Source organism: Macrotis lagotis, chromosome 3 (genome assembly GCF_037893015.1).
Source record: "Macrotis lagotis isolate mMagLag1 chromosome 3, bilby.v1.9.chrom.fasta, whole genome shotgun sequence".
Taxonomy (NCBI): Eukaryota; Metazoa; Chordata; class Mammalia; order Peramelemorphia; family Peramelidae; genus Macrotis; species Macrotis lagotis.
In genome coordinates, this window is record NC_133660.1 from 17,612,985 (window position 1) to 17,634,918 (window position 21,934).

At 42.7% G+C, this 21,934-nt stretch overlaps 1 protein-coding gene across 1 annotated transcript in view; it reads left to right on the forward strand.

The window, feature by feature from the left end:
• PDGFRL (platelet derived growth factor receptor like) overlaps positions 1-21,692 on the forward strand; it is a 42,916-nt gene extending 21,224 nt beyond the window's left edge. Inside the window, exons 3-6 of the mRNA XM_074228201.1 lie at positions 11,780-11,931; positions 16,309-16,599; positions 17,491-17,630; positions 21,035-21,692. Coding sequence (XP_074084302.1) covers positions 11,780-11,931; positions 16,309-16,599; positions 17,491-17,630; positions 21,035-21,223 — 772 coding nt within the window. The 3' untranslated portion in view covers positions 21,224-21,692. The remainder of the gene's footprint in view (positions 1-11,779; positions 11,932-16,308; positions 16,600-17,490; positions 17,631-21,034) is intronic.
• The last annotated feature ends 242 nt before the right edge of the window (positions 21,693-21,934 follow it).

A 21,934-nucleotide genomic window follows, 5' to 3' on the forward strand; every position in this document is an offset into this window, starting at 1 on the left:
ATTGGCACCCCTCCACACCTCCGGAGTGGGAGCCAGGGCCACTACCAGGCCTCCCTGCTGACATCTTTGGAAGTTAGCTGCACTGCAAGCTGCCCATGGCCTGTACTCAAAGCCAAAGAGGACCCTCGAGGCAGTGGCCAGACAACACTAACCTAGAGAACCCACAGGAGGAATTAGAAAAAAAGAAGTGATAACATCCAATGACCTGGGTTCAAGCTCCAGCTCTGTTCCTTTCCTTTTGGGACCCTGGGGGAGTCAACTCTCTTCCCTGGGCCTCAATAATCGGGAATTCTATGACTCATTTCAGGAAGCCACCCTAAATAGATGAAGACAGGCAGTTCAGGCACAGGCACCCTTAATGTTGTTCCAAAGGCATATTAGACATAATTTTTTTCATTTTTTTCAATGAAATTGAATTGAATTTTTTCTTCCTCCTACCTTGTTCCTCTCCCCTCAATTTTCATCTATTTATATAAGTCTTTCCAGGTTTCTCTAAAACCATCTCCTTCATCATTTCTTATAATACATTAATGTTCTATCAATATAACATACCATAACTTGTTCAGTCATTCCTCATTGAATAGGCACTCTCTCAGTTTGCAATTTCTTAGAACTACTGCAGAAACTGCTAAAAATGGGTCCCTTTCCTCTTTTTTTTTTTGCTCTCTTTGGGATTCAGACCTAGGAATGTATCTCTGGGTCTACATAGCCTAATAGCATGGGGAGCATAAGAGGACCTGAATTCAAATCCTATCTCAGACAATACCTAGCTGTGTGACCTTGGGCAAGTCCCTTAAACCCATTGTTTGCAAAAAAAAAAAGAAAAAGAAAACTACATATTCATATCATTTGACCATTTATCAGTTGGATAATGACTCTTATTCTTATGAATTTGGATCAACTTCCTAAATTACATATCCATGTATGTTGACAAAAATCTTTAAAAGAAAAATTTGCTACAATATTTTCCCCATTTACTTGCTTCTCTTCTAATTTTAGCTAAATTGTTTTTTTTTTCCCATGCAAAAAATTTTATATTTTATGTAATCAGGCCCACAGTTCTATTTTCTACACTGGAGAGATGGTGGAGGTGTGATGGGGTACAGCTGGGAAAGTTTTAATTCATATAAAAGTAGGGAGAACAGGCATAGGAGTGGAAAGTAGGGCATCAAATGGTAGTGATGGAGGTCATTGTCCCAGTGACCTGTTTATTGAAACTAATATACTTTCCTATTATTTAAATGTAATTTTATTTAATTAAATTAATTAATTTAATTAAATGTAAATTTATTTCCTATTATTTAAATGTAATGTTTACTTAGAAATATTTATCTGTAATATTTATTTACATACTTATTTATTTGCAAATTTATAAGACAGTTGAAGAAACTATATTTATAGAAATACCCATTAGAACTCAATTTCTTTTTTTTAAGATTTAAAATTTTATTTTCCCCCTAATTACATAGAGTTCAGTTTCTTAAAGAAATGTGAAAAAAAAATAAATGTGATATTTTAGTTCTCCTGAGCCCCAGGTTCCCCATCTGCATAATGTGGTTGTTGACTTGAAGTATTTCCAAAGGATTTCTGCTCCAAATTCTATGATTTGATGCTTTAGGGGTTACTTCATATCTCCTTTATAATGACTGTATGAGCTCATTAGGTCAGATTTGCAATTCCTATTTTGTAAATGAGGAAATTAAGGCAAGAGGAGCAAAGGGAATTGTTTTGATTCCAAAACTAGTAAATGTCAGATGTATGTTTTGATTTTTTTTTTGATTCCCTGATCAGGGTTCTTTATACTAGGTCACACTTCCTCAAGTTTTCTGCCTCTTCTTTTTTTACCTTATTTGATATCTTTCCTCCTAAGAAAGGGAAGTTCCATTTAGCCCAAGCCACTCACTTGCCTGTCTTGCTGAAGCCAAGGCGTTTGTTTTTGTCAGACAAGTGGGTGGTTTGACAGACCAAGATGGCGTTGGAAACAGAATTCAGAGCCACCTGTTCCCACAGCCCACATATTGGCTCTGGGAGTGTTATTTTCATTGTGTTGTGATGTGTCTGTTTTTTAATTAAAAACAGTTGGAAGCTTTTGGCTTGCTAGAGAGACAGTGTTGTTGTGTGGAAAAAGCATTTTGAGTCCAAACATCTGCTCTTGGGATTGGTCTGGGCCTGGGGACTCCAACTTGAGAAGTTCCCATCTCAGGAGTGGGAAGAATGGGTGGCTCTGATCTTGGAAGACTCGGGGGGAAGAGGATTGGGGCTCCAGGATTCATCTGGAGGAGGCCAAACTGTCTGGCCTTCAGTATGTCAGTCAGTCAGTCAACAAACATTGATTAGGTTCTTACTTTTTCCAGACCCTGTGTTTGAATATAAGCAGGTAAAAAAGATCAACCCTGAGCTTCCAAGAAATTGAAAAGAAACTGAGGGATGGAGAGTACCCACGGGAAGCTAGCCAGGCTGGGACATGGTAAATAAATTGGAGAATCTCCTCAAAACTTGACTAGCTTCCTTCAGTAGAGGTTCTGGGAGAAGCCATCCAAGTGGCCGCAATGGAGGCTCCAGCCGATATAGGAATTCCATGGCTATATTGAGCATCCAGGATGAAGAGGTTTCTGGGGCTAGTATAGAAAGTCTGGAGGGAAGCCTTCAAAAAAGGAGAGCTCCAAGTTGGCCAAGGATCAGCCTCAAAGATTGAAGGGAGGTCTGGCAAAAGGGCCAAAAGAAAGTCTCTGAGGTTACTCCAGTTTGGGGGCTATTAAACCTTTAATCAAATCAAAGAATAGGCATTCTTTTTTAGGTGGCACCTAGAAAGAAGTCTGCAGTGGAGTGCCCAAGAGATCTTTCTCTCTGGTTCTGACTATTGACACCTTTTTATCAAAAACTTGGGTGAAGGTAGAGATAATCTTCTTATATCCTCAAAAAGACCTTGATTGGATAGATTTGGGAGCCAGTCAATAAGTATATGTCAAGTCACAGAGAATAGAGCATCACCCCTGTAGTCAGGAGGATCTGAGTTCAAATTCAGCTGCAGTCTAGTGTGACCTTGAGCTAGTCATTTAAGCCCATTGCCTCAAAACCAAAAAAAAAGGTATTTAAGTGCTAAATACTGTGCTAATGATGGGGGAACAAAGAAAGGCAAAAGACAGGTGCTGTCCTAGGGAGCTCACTGAAATAGGGGTTGGGTGGGGACAACATGCAAACATGTACAAACAAGTTATAGACAGGATCTATAGGCAGGAATCAGCAGAGGGATGGAGGCTGGGAATTTCAGACGTGGGGGATGACAGCCAGAGAAAATGTTCTGTAGAGAGATGGGAGGTCTTGTTCACGGAGCAGCCAGGAAGCCAGTGTCACTGGATTGAATAATTAAGACAACTGGAAAGTGAGGGGGTGTGTCTGGACAAGGCATGATGGTCTTTAAAAGCAAAGCAGAGGATTCTACAATTTGATCCAGAGACATTGGTCAGACCCGAGCTTTGGGAAAATCACTTTGCAGACCGAATGGGTAATGGATTGGAGTAGGGAGAGACTGATGGTGGCAGGCCCTCCCAGTAGCCTCTGTAACAAAGAAGGATGAAGAACAAAACAGAGACCGAATTAAATAAGGTGAAATTTAGGAGATAGACATTGCTAGACTTGAGTTACAAAGTGGACTTCAGAGGTAACTCGGTGGCGCAGTGGATAGAGTACTGGCCCTGGAGTCAGGAGGACCTGAGTTCAAATTTGACCTCAGACTCTTAATAATTGCCTAGTTGTGTGACCTTGGGCAAGTCACTTAACTCCACTGCCCTAAATAAATAAAAATTTCAAAAAAAGAAAGTGGACTTCATGGGTGTAAGGTGGCAGATGAGTATGACTGATCATAATTGTCCTGAAAGAGATCTGGAGGGGAGGAGAGGAGGAGAGGTGGGTTGTTAATGGATTGCCAGTGTAATATGAGTCAAGTATAAGGCACCATGTTCATTCCTATTAAATTTTGGCTTCTTAGCTTCATCCCAGTGCTCTGTCCTCTCAAAGTCTTTTTTCCTCTCAACTCTTATCTAGGATGTTCTCTGTCACTACCAGCTTTGTGGCCTCTGAAGATTTGATGAGGATGTCCCCTGATCCGTGATAAAAAAAAAGATAAAAGAGCACACCCAGGACCAAGCACAAATCCTAGGGCCATTGGAGCTTCTTCTGAGTTAACACCCTGGGGTTATTGGTTTCTTTGTAGGTCCAGCCTTTCAGCTAGTTTCCAATTCATTTAGTTTCATTATTCCCTCTTCTCCCCATCTTTACCACAAGGATAACATGAGACACTTTATCAAGTGCTTGGATAAAACAGAAGTCAGTGCTATCTGCACCATTCCCCATTCTACTGCCCAGGTTAGTAACCTGGCTACAAAAGGGCAATAAGGTCCTCCTAACCCAACTGCTCATATTGAAGCCACACACCAGCCTGGGCTTTGAAGGTTCAGCTTCCCTGGCAGTCACTGATCAATGCTTTCCCTGATTGATACCATAGAATGGAGCCAGCCATTGAAATCTAGCTCATTGGCATCCTTCTTGCAGATGTCATTCTCTTCCCTTTTTGGAAAAAAAAGCATTATTGTTCCCCTGCAACCAGGATGGGCCCCTCTCCCAACCTCTACTCTTCTAAGGACACTGCCGAGTCAGTCTGCCAAAGAACTAAGTCACCTGAGGCAGACAGCTTGGGTGACCTCCCATTATCTCCTTGTTGGAGAACTAGTGTCTTAGGAGGTATCTTCTTTTCCTTTCTAGTTCAACCCTTATCGTCCTTGGCAGAGTGAACAAAAAGAAAAAAAGAACTGAGAATGAGTGGCCCTGATAAAAAGTGAAACCACACAAAACTGAGCATAAATCGCACTAGAGTCCTCCTTGGAAGCTCACCCCAAGATGTCTCTTCTTTGGGTGCCAGCTGTGCAGCCAATTTCATCACCATTTAATTGGGCTGGAATTTTCTTTCTCGAATCCATCACCCTGTATGATGTATGTTTCTCTCCTTACGCTGAGCTTCCTCCTAATGTTACTTAACTAAACATTTCTTGGCCCCAGCTTCCTCTTGTGAGCCTAACTTGTCTTGAGTTATGGTGATGTTGTTGTTACTGATATTGCTGCTGCTGTTTATCCTTTGTTCTCCGAGTGGAAAAGAGTTCCTGATAGTTCTCTTAGAGGACTATACTTTTGTATTTCCCTGATGAACCTGATCTTGCTTTCATAATCTCTATTTTTCTTTTTTAATTTATTTTTTCTTTTTAAATGTATACATTCTTAACTTTTTTTAAATATCAGAGTTCCAAATTATCTTATATTCTCCTGCCCTCCTTCTTTTACTCGCTGAGAAGGCAAGAACTAGGGTATCAATTATACCTGCAGAGGTATGTAAAACATTTCCATATAAACCATGTTGCAAAAAAAAAGGCAAGAAAAATAAAATGAAAAAAAAAATCTGTTTCTGCATTCAGAATCCATCAGTTCTCTCTGGAGGGGGAGATCATCTTTCATCATGAGTCCTTCAGAATTGTCTCAGGTCATTGATCAGAGGAGCCAAATCTTTTACAGTGGATCATGATTACAGTCTTGCTACTGATACTGTATTGTAAATGTCTTTTTAAAAATCAAGTTTAGTAGATGAGTTTCCTTATAATAATTACATGACTCATTTTAGACAACATTCCCTTTTTCTTTCTGGATTTCTCTTTCCTTGTGCCTTGAGTAGCCCCTTTTCCCTCCTAAGTGGAAAAGTGGAAAGAGCACTGGACCTGGAGTTAGGAAGACTTGAGTTCAAATCAAACCAAAGACTAACTGTGTGACCCTGGGCAAGTTACTTAACTTTTGTCATCTGTTTCCCCATAGTAACATCTACCTCCCAGAGTTGGTAAGAGGATCAAATGAAATTAAATAATTCCTTTCTTCCTGCGATTGAGTGACTTTTCCTCTAAATCCTTTGAAACCTGCTATCTCAAACCCGGAAAAACTTACATGAACTGATGCAGAGTGAATTGAGCAGAACCAGAAAAAGATAGTACAAGTAACAGCAACATTGATCAACTATAACAGTCAAAGGCTCATGTTGGAAAATGCTATCCACATTTAGAGAAAGAATTATGGAGTCTGAATGCAGATTGAAGCTGACTTCTTTTTGTTTTTTCTTGTGTTTTTCCTTTTGTTCTGGTTCTTCTTTTGCAACAAGACTAATGTGAAAATATGTAAAAAAAAATAAAAAGAAAAGAAAAAAATCTGTTTTCTTCAAATCTGGGATACCTTTTAGGTGAGGCCTGGCTTTTCTCTCCTGATCTATCATATGCTTGGGGAGGAAGTGTTTTCTTTCATTCAAAAATCTTATCTTTCTTATACAGTAATTCCTTAATGGGTTTCTGGAGTTCTATAATGGGGAAAATCAGATACAGGAAGAGATTTCCCCATTTAAGTCTTCCACTATTGATCCTTATGGATTCTAGGTGTTTCCTACAAAGAGAGGCAGTGGAGCATCAAGTCCAATATCTGATCCAAACTGGTTCTGTGATATCCACAAATCATTGAAACTCTTAGTGTGAAAACTCAAATAGAAATGGGAGCCATTTGGACACTGTCCCATTGGGCTACATATTGACACACTATGCTCTATTGTGCTCTTATTGATTCTATAAACTGTTTCTCAAATACATTATGATTTAGTTCAGGGGCGCTGAGAGTGGCACCATGTTCAATAGTTGTGCTCTAAACTATTCTCTAAAACCTATGTAAGGTGTAGAGGTCTTGCCAATCTACATTGGTAGAAGGAGTTTACTCATCCAAGAATTCCCTAATCCAATGAAGTTGGGGGGCCAGTCTATTGTTAGATTCTAGGTTTAATTTAATTTTGATTGCTTTTTGCAAGCATTTCAGTCATGTCTGACTCTCTGTGACCTCATTTGGAGTTTTCTCGGCAGAGATACTGGACTGGTTTGCCATTTTCTTCTCCAGGTCATTTTACAGATGAGAAAACTAAGGCAAATAGGTTGAAGTGACTTGTCCAGAATCACACAACTCATAAGGGTCTGAGATCATATTTGAACTCAGGTCTTCCTGACTTCAAACCCAACTGCTCCAGCTCCACCTAGCTTCCCCAGCAATTTTGATTGCATGAAATTTAAAATATTTTGAATAAGTAAAAACCAATTCAGACAAAATTGAAAGAAAAGTAGGAAAATGAGGGAAAACTTTTTAGTAAATTTTAGTAAATTTCTCCAATAAAGGTCCCATTTCTCAAATTTATAGGGAAGTAAGCAAATTTATAAAAAATAAGAGCCATTTCTCCAACTGACGAATAGGCAAAGAATGTGAATGGGCAGTTTTAAGAAGAAATCAAGACTATTGATAGTCATCTAAAAAATTCTCTTCCACTAATAAATAGAAAAATACAAATTTAAAAAATCTGAAGCACCACCTTACACCCATCAGATTGTGACAAAAAAAAAGGAAAATGTCAAATGCTGGAAAGGATGTAGGAAAACAGTTATACTAATGTACTGTTGATGGTGGAGTTATGATGTAACCATTCTAGAGAGCTATGCTCAAAATACTATAAAACTGAATACCCTTTGATATAGCAATACTGCTTCTAAGTCTCTACCCTAAAGAGAACAAAGAAAGGATCCATAGCCACAAAAGATTTATAGCAGCCCTTTTTGTGGTGGTAAAGAATTGGAATGATGCCCATTGGTTAGAAAATGACTGAACAAGTTGCAGTATGTGATTATGATGGAATGCTATTGTGCTGAGGCAGCCAGGTCTGGAGCCAGCAAGACCTGAGTTCAAAATCAGCCTCCTACACTTACTAGCTATGTGACCCTTAAGCAAATCACTTGTCCCTGTTCTTCTTAGTTTCTTTACCTGTAAAATGAGCTGGAGAAGGAAATGGCAAACCACTCCAGTATCTCTGCCGAGAAAACTCCAAATGAGGTCACAGAGAGTCAGACATGACTGAAATGATTGAACAACAAACTATTGTGCTATAAAAACTGACAAACAGAATGCCTTCAGAAAAACACAGAATGAAATGAACAGAATCAGAAGAACATTGTACTGTAAAGCAATATTGTAGGATGATCAACCATGAATGACTTAGCTACTCTTTTCGATACAAAATTCCAATACAATTCCTAAGGAGTCAAAATGAAGGATTTAGTCGACCTCCAGAATGGGAATTGATGAATTCTGAGGATAGATTAAAGCATATTTTTTCACTTTATTTTTTTTTTTGCTTTTTCACAACATGGCTAATATGGAAATATTTTTGTATAGCATCACATGTATAACAGGCATCATATTTCTTGATGTCTCAAAGGAGTGGGAAGAATCGAAGGAAAGAGAATTTAGAACTCAAAATTTAAAAATAAATGTTAAAAAATGGAAAAAATTCATTTTGTAAATATGTCATTTTATTGGGGATTTAGTTCATTTGTCATTTTAATGACTACATTTGACTTTTTCTCAGTTATTCTGTCAAAAGGAATCTATGCTTTCTTATTTTTGTTAAGTCCAATTTTAATCATTTATACACATTAATACTTATAAATATTTAGCATTAACTCAAATTTTAACAATTCTCTGTTACAAAATAATTATTTAACTATCTTTACCTTGGACTTTTTTTTAGCAAAGATCAGAGTTCCCCTTTAAGATTACTAAGCCCCTCTCTTTTTTCTTTGTTTTTTTTCTAAAACTTCTTGACAATTCTGACAGTTCTCATATTGTTGGTCTCTAATTTATCTTGATTTGAGAAGTGTGAATTGTTTGGACTCCTTATCTTTTTGACAAGAAGGCTTGAAAGATTTCCTTGAAGCATAGTTTATATCTAGATAGACTTTTCAAAGCTGAAAAGCTTTTCATGTGTCCCTTTCTTGCCTTCCCAAGTAATCTGAGGATTACTGAGTAGACAATGTTGGGCTCATGGTCCTTGCTTCTTGGTTTCATGTATTTTATTTTCCAATTTCTCTGCTTGTCCCTTGTCCTCACTGAGAAGTCAAGTGGAATCCTGACATACTTCTTCATTAATGACTTCTGTATTTTATAGACAGTTTTCTCCTTATCATTTTTGTGTTAGAGTTTAACTAGGTCCTTCCCTGCTAGGATCCTATGGATTCTATTCGCTTGTATTTATTTATTTTTGTTAATTCAAGAATGTTTTCTTGGAATATAATGCTCATTTTTCTCATATTTTTCTAAATTTTCTGGAATGTCAGTCATCTTAAAATCCCTGCATCTTTCTTCAAGATTTTCCACTTAGGGGCAGCTAGGTGGTGCAGTGGATAGAGCACCGGCCCTGGAGTCAGGAGGACCTGAGTTCAAATGTGGCCTCAGACACTTAATAATTACCTAGCTGTGTGGCCTTGGGCAAGTCACTTAATACCATTTGCCTTGCAAAAACCTAAAAAAAAAAAAAAGATTTGCCACTTAGATCTGTTTGTTTCCCAATTGTGCATGGAATGCAGTTATTTTTCTGTTTGATGTAGTTATTTCCATCTGTCCTATGTGAGTATGATTTTATTTTCCATTATAGAATGCTAGTTACTTCTGTATATGCTTTGAGGTTTCTATTATATTCTCTGTAGTGATCATTTCCTTTATTATTTCCTTCTAACTATAAAAAAGGCATCTTTTAAATTTAGGTTGAGTTTCTACCTCGGTTCAGGTCCTCATTAATCTTATTACTCTCATCTGGACTCCCTCCTATTCCAATCCATCCTCCTCACAACTTCCAAAATTATCTTTCTAAGTTGCAGATCCCACCATATCATTTCCTTTCCTCCTCCGAACCTTCAGGGATTCTCCATTGCCCCAAAGATAAAATAAGCCTTGTCTCACTCTAGTAACCATCCTGAATTTCTAGACCAGTCCTGAACTTTCAGTCAGTCCAGACCACCATCTGTCCCCAGGCTTGATCCTTTCCCTCCCTGCTCCACACCTTCAAGCACCATCTGCCCCATGCTTGCACAACATTCCCTTCTCACCATCTCTGCCTCTCAGAAACCTCACTTTCCTTCCAGGCTCAGCTCCAATGGGCCCTCCTCTGGACAGCTTTCCCCAGTTCCCCTCCTTAGGGCTCTCTCCCTTCTCCCCCAGTTTATACTGCACGTCTCTGGGTTCCTGGTGTTTCCTAGTAGGAAGTCTATGTCCTGAACCACACTGTTTGCCTTCCTATTCCAGGACATGCCCAGCACTTTCCAGGCAGTAGACACTTAATGGGTTCTTAGGAAAGGAAAGTGAGCTTCTCCTGTGACTTTTAGTTTCTTCAAGTCCTTTTTCAATCATCAATCACTAAGTATTTATTAGGCGCCTCTTTTTGCCAGGCACTGTGCTAAGTGCTTAAAATTTGATCTTGGAGTTTTCTATAATGCAAAATCTTGCTCAATTTCTTATTTAATGAGTCTTTTTCCACTTGAAAAAAAATCTCTCCATCTCTCCGATGTGGCTCCTTTGTCCACCTGCCGTGTCTCTGGACCTTGGCTGGATGGGCCACTCTGCATTCAGGGGCACATTCGTCTGGTTTACTCCCACCATATACTCATAAGCTTGGTTCTCTGGTCACTTTACTCCTTTCTGGTGACTGTCTTCATTATTTTCATAGCTGGATATTAGGAGCCCAACTTCTCACATGCCATCACTGTCTTCCCTACAAAATCTCTTCCTTTTTGTGACCCATCACCCCTTGCCCATGATCAGTGATGGTGTCTCTGCCATCCCTTCTGCCCATCCTTTCAGTGCTGGGGGAGGAGGGGCAGGAGGAGGTCATGGCCTGACCAAGATGCTTAAGGATTGACTGACTTCCTGACTTTAGAGGGAATTCAACTCCATAGGAGTCAGTTTGGCCCTTTCAAGTCCAGACTGAGGTGAATAATGAATGGATGGAACATCCTTAATTATGGGCTTGCTGGATGCTAAATGAGATCAGGGATTCCAATAGAAATGTGAGACAGTTCCTGTACCCAAGGAGCTCATGTTCCAAATGTGAGGAGAAAGCATTTATGGGAGAGCAGACAATAAGGCCTAAGGATTCTCCATTTCGCTAGAATTGTAGTTGGTGGCTCTCTGTTCACCTAAGAGGCATGAGCCGCCATGTTGCCTCCTGAGGGAAGAGGGCCTGGCCCACCACCATTGGGAAGGTGTGGAGGGTTGACTTCAGGATCTCAGGAAAGTGAAGATTTCGGCTTCTCTCCTGAAAAGGCAGGAATGGTAGCAAGGTCAGTGTCCAGCATGGAGGAGGAGAGCAGAAAAGAGAAGGGTAGTCCAAAGCATTTCCTGGATGGGACCCGAATCCTGGAGAAGTGATGGATGGGAGGTCTCAGAGCCATCATTCTCACAGGGAAATCTCAATCCCAAATCCACAGACACCATCTTGAATCGGTGAAATGATTTTTGCCAAAGGCAATGGATAGAGCTCTGACTTAACAAATTCCCCCAGGAAGTCTCATGGGAATTTCCTGCTGTTGAAAACAACTTTTATTTATGATTTCCTTAAAGGAAAGATGACTCTCCCACCTCCTTTTTTTTTCTAAAGCTGAAAATGAAAATCAGTCCACCAGCTTGGCTGTGACTCCCCTCTCCACCCAGTCTCTCCTTCCTCTTCCTTTTCCCTGAACATACTGTACAGTCTTAAATTGCCAACAGGATGTCATCAGAGAAGGTAGCTCAGCCCCCCCAGCGAGCCATAGGGGGAGGGGCAGCAGAGGAGGGTCTGCAGGAAGCCCCTCTGTCCACCGAGGTCTGAACCACCTCATGTCTGTTCAATGACTAGTGTGAAGCAACATGACCGGTATGGGCAACTTATCCTTGTGAATGCCACAGCAGCAGACACCGGAGAATACAGCTGCTGGCTACAGGTTTGCAGTGGGTATGTATGCAGGAAGGATGACACCAAGACCGGAGCCACCTACATCTTTTTTACAGGTAAGACACAAAGTCCCAGCACCCTTGTCAACTCTGGGCCCCCCTCCTGGCCAGGGGCTCACCCAGGTTCATCCCACCCCACCCTTCAAGAGCTTCCTGAAGTCCTTGGACAATGGGTCTGGACTGAGGCCCAACCTGGCTGGCCATAGGGAAGCCACTGGTCAGCCAGATCTGGGACCATGATTTCGGCTCCTAGGGTTGGGTAGAGTAGAGAACATAAAAGGTCCAAGGGATGGGTAGCAGGCCTCACCTTGAGGGAATGCCCAGCTCAGCAAAGACCTAGAGATTTCTCCAGGCAGATGGCAGGACTTCAGCCCCAGAGCTGTGCTCATGTCAAAGTATCAATGCATAGGTCACAGATTCAGAGAAGGAAGACAGCTTAGGGGTTGGGTCTGATCACACACACACACACACACACACACACACACACACACACACACACACAGAGGCCCAGAGAAAAGAAGCAATTTGCTTAAGGGAGTATGTGGTCAAGTGAGGATTCTACCCCAGATCCTCTGGCTCCTTCCACTTCTCCCAACTTCCTCACATGACATAATAACTTGACCTTATTTGATCCAGATAGATAATTGTAGGGGGTTGTTTTTGTACTTTTTTATATCCCTTATATCCCAGGTCATCCCCAGCTATAGCCATGGGTTCAAAAGAGGATTCCAGAAGGACCTTTCTGCTATGAAATGAACCTCCACCCCCACCCCATGTGCTCCAAGTCCCATGACAATGAAGGACAAAGACAAGAGCTGAAAACCAGAGAGAGAAGGAAGCCCTGCAAGAATGATTCTCCTTGCTTTACACAAGAGGAAACTGAGGCTTAGAGAACTCTAGATCAAAAATGCTAAGGAAACTAGAAACCTGAAATAGAAGAAATGGAACTCAGTAAGCTAGAGAAGACTTGGAGTTCGGGGAGCAGAACGGGAGTAGTTTTCAAGTCTTTGAGGGTGATCAGATAGGAGAAGATTCTAACCCTATAGAGGACCCTCCAGTTTGTGAAAGTTAACATTATAATTAAAGCCAGGCAGGAAATGATTTTTTTGGTCTGAGGTGGAGGGGCAAGAGGATGAAAGAGGGAGGAAAGGGGAGAGAGAGAGGAGGTGAAGGGGGACACAGAGAAACAGAGAGAGACAAAGAGACAGAAACAAAGAGACAGAGAGATGGAGGGGGAAGAGGGAGAGACAGAGAGACAAGAAGAAGAAACAGAAAGGGCTGAGGGAAGAGAGTAGGGATAAGCGACTTCACTTCCACTCTTTGCATCTGCTGTGAAGTGGTGGAGGCAGGCTTTGAACACAGGTCTTCCTGTGCTCTAACCACTTAGCCACCTTGATGTTCACCTGACAGAAGCAAGACCAGAGGGAAGAGGTAGCTGGGAAGAGAAAGTGACAAAACAAACCCTCAACCCTGATGTTCCTCTGATCTGGTGACTTCCCACCTTTGAACTTCAGTTTCCCCATTTGTAAAAAGAGGATAACAATGCCCACACCACTTCCTTTGCAAGGCTGTTGTGTGCTTTTTTTAAAAAAATAAAAATTATTTATTGTGGGTCTTACATTTTTTCCCTAATCTTGCTTCCCTCCCCCCACCCTACAGAATGCATTGTTAGTCTTTACTTTGTTTCCATGCTGTACATGGATCCAAATTGCGTGTGATGAGAGAGAAATCATATCCTTAAGGAAGAAACACAAAGTATAAGAGATAGCAAGATCAGACAATAAAATATCAGGTTTTTTCCTAAATTAAAGGAAATAATGCTTGGTCTTTGTTCAAACTCCACAGTTCTTTCTCTGGATACAGATGGTATTCTCCATTGCAGACAGCCCCAAATTGTCCCTGAATGTTGCACTGATGGAATGAGCGAGTCCATCAAGGTTAATCATCGCCCCCATGTTGTTATTAGGGTGTACAGTGTTTTTTGTGGGTTTTTTTAGGTTTTTGAAAGGCAAATGAGGTTAAGTGGCTTGCCCAAGGCCACACAGCTAGGTAATTATTAAATGTCTAAGACCAGATTTGAACCCAGGTACTCCTGACTCCAAGGCTGGTACTTTATCCACTACACCACCTAGCTGCCCCAAAATGGGTGTACAGTGTTCTGGTTCTGCTGTGTGCTTCTTAAAGAGTCCAAAGTGATTATTGTTCAACAACACTGAGTTTGTAGTCACAAGTCCTGGGGCTTGAATCCAACTGTTCCTCTCACTCAGTTGGTGAGTCTCATTGTCTTCTAGTCTAAAATGGGGCAAGCAAAAGTTGCCCTGCTTCCTCCCAGTGGGGTCTGGGGGTTTGAAGGAAGAAATGTGCATCAGGACTAGAACCCAGGTCCTCTGACTTTTCCCCCTGAACTACAGCACCTATTGGTATGGGGAAGTGCAGGCTGACTGTGTGCAGTTGACCCCAGCCTGGGTTGTTATTGGAGTGATTTGGATGGCCACTGTTGTTCAGTTCTCTGCCCTGGCATGCCCAGGATACTATAGGGTACTGTGGTCATTTCCTCCCATAGTAGGATCCCAATGAAAGTTCCTTGAGGGCAGATGACAAGAAGGTGTCAGAACTGGGGGTGTAGCTTGGAGGAGACTTGGGGGGAGATGAATGGGGGCAGAAGGAGGAGTATGAGTATGATGGTCTTCAAGCATTGGTTATGTGGAAGAGGCAGGAAACTTGTCCCAGAGGGCACAACAAAGACCAACTGGGTAAAATGGCAAAGAAGTCAATTTGACTCCATGGAATGAAAATATTACTAAAACAGGGTGATTTCAAAGTGGAATGAAATGTGGACTCCTCACCCCTGTGTGTTTCCTAAAGGCTGTATTGGCACTTGTATCTGGCCACTTAGGGGTCAGATTAGATGACTCAGACTCCCCTCCTCCCACCTCAATTCAAAACAGTTAACCTTCTTCAGGACTTCCTGTCATTTTGGATGAATGGCCAGCCCACTGACTATTCTAGCCATTCACATCAGTAGCATTCATATTTCCTACCCCAACCTCTAGTAGTATGCTGCAGCTTTCTCTTCCCCTTCTGCTTGCCTCTTGCATGAGGTGACTCTCAATTCTCCAGACACTTCAACCATGTTCTATGAAGCCAGAACTTTCAGCCTAAGCCCCCAGCAATGTATGGACCATCACAGGATCAACCCTGATGGAGAGACTTGTTAGAAGAAAGGATGGATAAACAGCTTATGCAAGGGATGAACAAATACATGGGGATCACCATGTTGGAACTAAAAGCCAAACTCCTTATCACTCCTCCAACTTACTCCAAGACATGTGCTTTGGCAGACTACTGAAAGAAGCATTCCTTTGTTCTCCAAGGAAGAATTAGAAAGATTTCTCCAATTCACTATGAAGAGAAATGTAAATTCCAAGAACTCTTAAGGTTTCACCTTTGAGGGCAGAGATGACAGATAGTCAATGTTGGAGGGGTTGGGGAGAGGCAGGCTCACTTTTACTGGAGCTATGGATTGGCCCAAGCATTCTAGAAAACCTTGGGTGTTATATGAAGGAAGTGACTAAAGTAGCCATCCTCTTTGGGCCCCAGATTCCACTGCCAGGAATAACCCCAAGGGAAAAAGAAAGTTCCCCCATCCACTAAAATATTCATGGGCAGTGCGTTTGGAGTAGCAAAGAGGTAGAAACGAAGGAAATGTCCATCATTTGGAGAATGACTAATGAGCCATGGTGTGTGAAGATAGCATTACATATGTATGTATATATATATATATATATATATATATATATATGTATATGTATAACTGTGCTAATGGGAAAGCATGACTATGAGACATGTGGTGAAGCAAGAGAAGCCACAGGACTGACATGGGGTGAAGTCTCCAGAGCCAGGAAAACAACATATATGGAAACAACAATAGTGGAAAGAGAAAGATCAGCAACAACAGAAAAACAACCACAAAAACCCTGAACAGGGAGGGACCAAACTTGGTCCCAAAGAAGAAATGAGAAAATGTGCATCCTCTCCCTTCCTTCTTTGCTGAGGTGGGACCTCTGGTTGCAGAATGCTGCATACTCTATCAGAGCTGGTGGTTGTGGTGGCTAGTTTTGCTAAGCAGCCTTCTCTCTCCCTGTGCCCTTTTTCTCTATTCTTTGTTGTAAGCTATAACTCTCTGGGTAGGGGAGGGAGGAGAAAATACATAAATGTCAAGCAAAAATCAACATGTATCAATAAAAAAGCTAGTAGTCTTCCATTTCATAGACAGGACTACCACTGGTTGCCAGCAAAGGGAAGGTGGAAAGGGGGAATGTTGTTTTCTTTTCTAACAAAAGTAACAATCTGGTGTCTCCCCAACACACTGTTCTGGTGAGATGGATATGGGTGAGTGATTCTGAATAACGATATCTACACTTCTTTTTTCAGAGAAAGGTGAGCTCTTCGTGCCTTCTCCCAGCTACTTTGGCGTGGTCTATCTCAACCCAGACAGAGAAGCCATCGTCCCTTGCCGTGTGACTGTGCCATCAGCCAAGGTCACCCTCCACAGAGAGTTCCCAGCCAAAGAGATCCAAAGCAATGGGAGTATCATTTATGATATCAAGAGAGGTTTTGTCTACCTGCATCCTCAGCCTGACCACCAAGGGGTGGTCTATTGTCGAGCAGAGGCCCATGGGGCCCCACAGATTTCCATCAAGTATCAGCTGCTCTACGTTGAAGGTAAGAGCTATGTTGATTCTTCTTCCAGGGAGTCAGGATTGCTTAATGTGACACCTAAACCTCCTGGGTTAGGGAAAATAAATTACTTTCTAGTCAAGGGCAGAATAGATTGGTTCATAAGGTAGCAAGTTCCTCATCTCTGAGAATATTCAAGTGGAAGCTGCCTTGCCACTTTTCTGGGATGATGGAATAAGGATAATTGGCCAGGTAAGGTTGAAGAAGGTGGAATCCAAAATAGAATGATTCTATGTTCATTTTACAGAAGGAGACAGAGAATGTTTAGGGGACTTTTCCCAGGAAGGGAGTGCTTGGGATCAATAGCCAGGGAACCATTATGGAGAATGGAAGCTTTGAGGCTCCCACTTTTCCAGAGGGAGACCTGAGAATCAAGGGCAAAGAGTTTGTAGCTCTTGGAACCACAGAATAACAGTTAAAAGAGAACTCGGAGGCATCAGGACTAACCCAGAACAAGACAGTTGTCTTCTCTATGACATCTTAGTCAAACAGTCTTGATCACTCCCTTAATCCTTGAGTATCTGAGAATCCATGCACCTCCCATTTTCAGAACCAGACTTCCCTTGGAAGGGTAGCTTTTGCCTTTGACCCTGTGCTTTCTGAGCTCAGTCAGCAGTCCATTGTCCCCTCCCTCATCTCCTGTTGGCATATTTCAGTATGCACCCCTAGTAGCCCCACACAGATGCTGTCATGGAATGCCTCTTCCTCCCTTGACTCACATACATCCAGACTATAGCTGTTGCCTGTAAAGTTCTGGTATTATGCTAGAAGGAGGGACACCATTCCAATCCCATGGGTTCTAAACTCATGGAGGTTAGGGTTTGAGCTCTGCTTTGCCTCTGGTATGTCCCTGACTTAGTCTCATGTGTTTGCTAGTCCCCAGTGGGCCACCCTCCACCACCATCATGGCCTCCTCCAATACAGTGAATGGCGGAGATGACATCACCGTCCTCTGCACCGTCCTGGGAGAGCCCGATGTCGAGGTGGAATTCCGGTGGCTATACCCAGGGCTAAAGGTAAGCAGCCCCTGTCCCTGCCTCCAGTGAGGAAGGGAAGCCCTTCAGAATCCACTGAAGCTCCTACCTAGGCAGGTAGGCAGTCAACCAGCATGCCCTGTCAGACACAACACCAGGACACAAGAAAGGTCAAAGATTGTCTCCAATCTCAAGGAGCTCGCCAAATCCTAAGGACTTTCAGCCCTTGCTATCCACCTTGCTCCAATACCCTCCTACATTTATTATCTCCTCTCTTTAGAATATCAGCTTTTTTTTCTATTTATATTCCCACGGTGAGTGCAGTGCTTAGCTCCTAAGTATATAAATGCAATTCAAATTCATTCCACCATAGGATTTAGAGCTAGGAGGAATCTTAGAGATCAGTTGCTCCATTTTACTGCACTCCAGAGAAGAGCTGGGCAGTTAGTAAATGGCAAAGCCAAGAATCAGATCCAGACCCACTGACTCCAAAAACATTGCTTACCATGCTCTCCTAATATCTTCCTCCTTGATATTCTTCAATGCCCCAAGAAGTCTAGGGTCATCAGTACTCTCTTTGCTGCTGACCATCAGAATCCATCTAATCCTGTTCTTCATGTGGAATTTTTTCCTCATTCTCCCATGTCTCTTGAGTTCTGGTTTTGGAAGACACAGGTTCCCAGAGTTCTAAAAACCTGGGATAGTGACACTCAAAAGTATTGAGCCCAAGAGGGGTATGTAGGGGAGGGGAATGCCCCAGATCCATAGTCTGTTTGCTATCCTCTTCCTCTCCCCAAGTTTTCTCTGTGAATGCCCTTTGGAAAACCTGTCTACAGCCCCACTTTCCTAGACAGGTTAATTGCTAGAACTCAGAGAGACTTCACAGAAGATTCAGATGGTCTCATTTGTCTACCCAAAGTAACAAACCCTCTTTAATTGGGTTCATGTATGGGAATGATTGCCTGGGGGCATCAGAGGGGGTTCATCCAAACTGAAGCAGCAACTGATCCCTCCAACTCCCCACTCTGGGTTAGGAGGAGACCCCTCTAAAGAAGAATGGGGGGAAGGGATAAGACCAGGAACATCTCAGGGAATGCTGATATGATGGTTGGTAGAGTTGAATTAACCTTAATTAATTCTGACTCTATGGTCCTTTTAAGAGGCAGCACAAGGTACTTGTGGGAAGCCTATGCATTGGGCTACCTTAGGTAGTTCACAGGGAGGAGTGGTTTTCCCAATTTCCCAATTTTTACCTCTGTGCTTTCAGAGAGGGAGGGACCAGTCACCTAGGAAACTAGAAGCTTCTAAACAGAGACATTGATATGGAGAAGGTTAGAGGCAAGATAGGTACTGGAGATACTAGTAAAAGAGAAGTGGGGTAACTAGAGTACAGACAACCATGGGATGAAGAACAGTGAAGCCTGAACATCTTCTTTTCTTGACCCCCCAACAGCCTCCAGTGATCTTTGCTGGCTTATGAAGTGCCACCCAATTACGACCTTTCTCTTCTTCTGTAATATTGTTCAAATAACTTCCTTCTCTAGACTGCCCTTGCCTGCCATGTCTGTGCTTTGTAAGTAGATAAAATGTTTGCTGACCTTTGGTCTTTCAGGACACTCTTGGCCTCTCGCTTGTAGTCCACATTGTTATTTTTCTTTCGTCCATTTCTTCTTCCTCGATTCTTCATCACTCCGTTAGGTCAGATAGGAGCATCTTTAGCCTTTTTTTCCCAATTTGGTGTTAACCTTTGTTCTCATGAATTTATAGCCTGACCACCCGGCAATAGCCTAGTGGGGGACTGTCCCCCTGTGACTGTTTCCTGTCTACTAAAAGTTTATTGATTTGATTTGATTAATGGTGAATGGTGCATTCTATGCCTTTGACTCTTCTTGTAGAAAGTTGTCATCCTACTGATATGAGGTTTCTAAATTTTCTTCAAGCCTTTCATTTCTCTGACCCAGACTGTATTAAACTGTCCAACAGAGTCTCCATCATTCTCCCCTAGGCTCACTTTTGCACTAAAGTTACTGAGAGTTAGTGGCATCAGTTAGTGTTGTCCCCTTCATGCATTCCATTTATGACATTGGATTTCCCTCCTCCTTTGCTTTGCCCAGGCATTTCTGCACCTGGAGTACCTTGTTTCCTCACCTCCCCTCTTAAAATCACTAGCTCCCTTAAAGCGTCACCTTCTGGAGCAGGCTTCCCCTATCCCCCCCATTTCTCCCAGAAAAATGCAAGTATGTTGACGCTTCACATTTGGTTTTGCATCTCCTTTACGAGCAAAGTTCCTTACAGAGAGGAGGAGCTGAATCATTGCATCTTCTCTATGCAATTGAAAGGTTGTGTTGGGACTTGGGGTGGACAAGCTTTGCAGGCTCCATAGAATCTCTACCCTTCATTGCCAGCCCTCGTAGCTGCTGCCACATTGGATTCCCTAGAGGAATTTCCAGCATCAGCAATACCAGACCATATCCCCAATTATCCCATTAAGCCATATTTCTTCTTACCTCCAATAAAACAAGTTCAATAAAGCAAGTATTTATTAACTGCCTGCTGTGTGCCAGACACATGGGTACAGATAAAAACAAAAGGTTTCTGTCCTTGAGACTCTTACTTTCTAGAGGGTCTAAGGCAAGTCTGCAGACAGACACATCAGAGTAGTTTCAGAAAGGAAGGTACAGCTGGTAGGTTCCAGAAAGCTTGGCTTTCTCAGTCAGTTGTAAGTGTGGGAAGCCAAGAGTATTAAGGGGCCACTGGTCCATGGTCAAGACTTGGAGGAGGAGGAGATCCAACAAAGGAAGCTGAGAAGGACTAGTCAAACAAGAGGCAGATCCAGCCCCTATACTCTCCTTTGCACCTCCTTCCTCTCCTTCATCTGGGGAAGCACGAGAGCCATAGGGACCCTTGAGTGTAGTCCTTTATTTCATTCATGGTCAGCCACCTGGCTGAGAGGAGCCCTCCATTCTGGGCCATTGTTCATGGGGAGGAGGCACCAAAGGCCTCTTCTGATGCTTCACTGCAACATGGTGTTGGGTGTAGGCTCTGGCAGCTGTGCCAGCTGGAGATAGGAACTGGCTGGTACCCCTCAGGGCATGGCCAGAAATAGGGTGTGTGTTCCACCTGGGAACCCACCGAGCTCAGAGGGTCTGGTTACCTGAGAGATGACCACATGGCCCCCGGACACTGAAAGATGAGGAATGTTAAAAGAAAACAGGGCTTGTGGGAAGGGTTGGTGAGGGAGCCTTCTAGAGGTCAAATTCAGCAGGTGGATCTAGATTTAGGGGAGAAGGAAGAGTAGTGCTTGCAGATCCTTGCTAGGCTGGAGCTGATTGGGACCCAAAGGTCCTGGGAGGAGAGGGTTGTGCTGAGCATCCTGGACAGTTTCTGTTCCCCTGGTACCTCCCATCTGGCTTACACCCCCATGTGGAACCTCTTTTATAAAACAGGATGAGAGGCCTGTGACGATCCAGGACTCATGGAGACTGGTCAGCCGAGGCCTTGGGCACACTACACGGTTGTCCCAGAGCATCCTTACGCTCCAGGACTTCGAGACCATTGATGCCGGCTACTACGTGTGCACAGCTCAGAACCCACGGGGCCAGACCACCGTTGCCACCACTGTGCAGTTTTTCTAAGGCAGGTGTGACTAGATGGTCAGTCATGCTAAGGCCTTGTCAAGGGAACTGTGATATTGGAGGTTCACAAGGTGCTTTACAAATAGTATCTCCTTTGAGCCTTGCCAGTGTCCTGGGAGGTAGGTGCTATTATGAATCCCATCTTACGGGGGGGAAATTGATGCAAAGTGGTCACAGCTCTGCCATCTTATTTGGATGTGTGCTTAGCCAAAGGCTACTGTCATGCTTTCTGTTTCCGGGGGGAAATCTCAGACAAAGGCTCCAGCCAGAACCAGAAGCCATCAGGTACAGGAACAGGGTGCCTTCCCTGTTCCCACATTTCCCAAAAGGCATGGTTTGATGGGGCTTACTTCCATGTTATGTGCTTCTGACTATTGGTCCTGAAGGAACACACTTATGTATGGAATTTGAGCAATGTAATCATTGAATAAATCATCCTTTGTTTAAAATGTAAATGGTAGCTTTGGGCCAAGCTGGGTAATCGCCCACCTCGTGGGACTTGCATTTCTTCCCATTGGCTGTGCTGGAGAAGAGGTTGAAGACCACTTTCTGACTTTTTTTTTTTTTAAACAAGGCAGTAGGGTTAAGTGACTTGCCCAAGGTTACACAGCTAAGTAATTATTATGTTTTAACTCAGGTCCTCCTGACTCCAGTGCCGGTACTCTATTCACTGCACCACCTAGCTCTGGATTGGTTTTAATGGGATTCTAG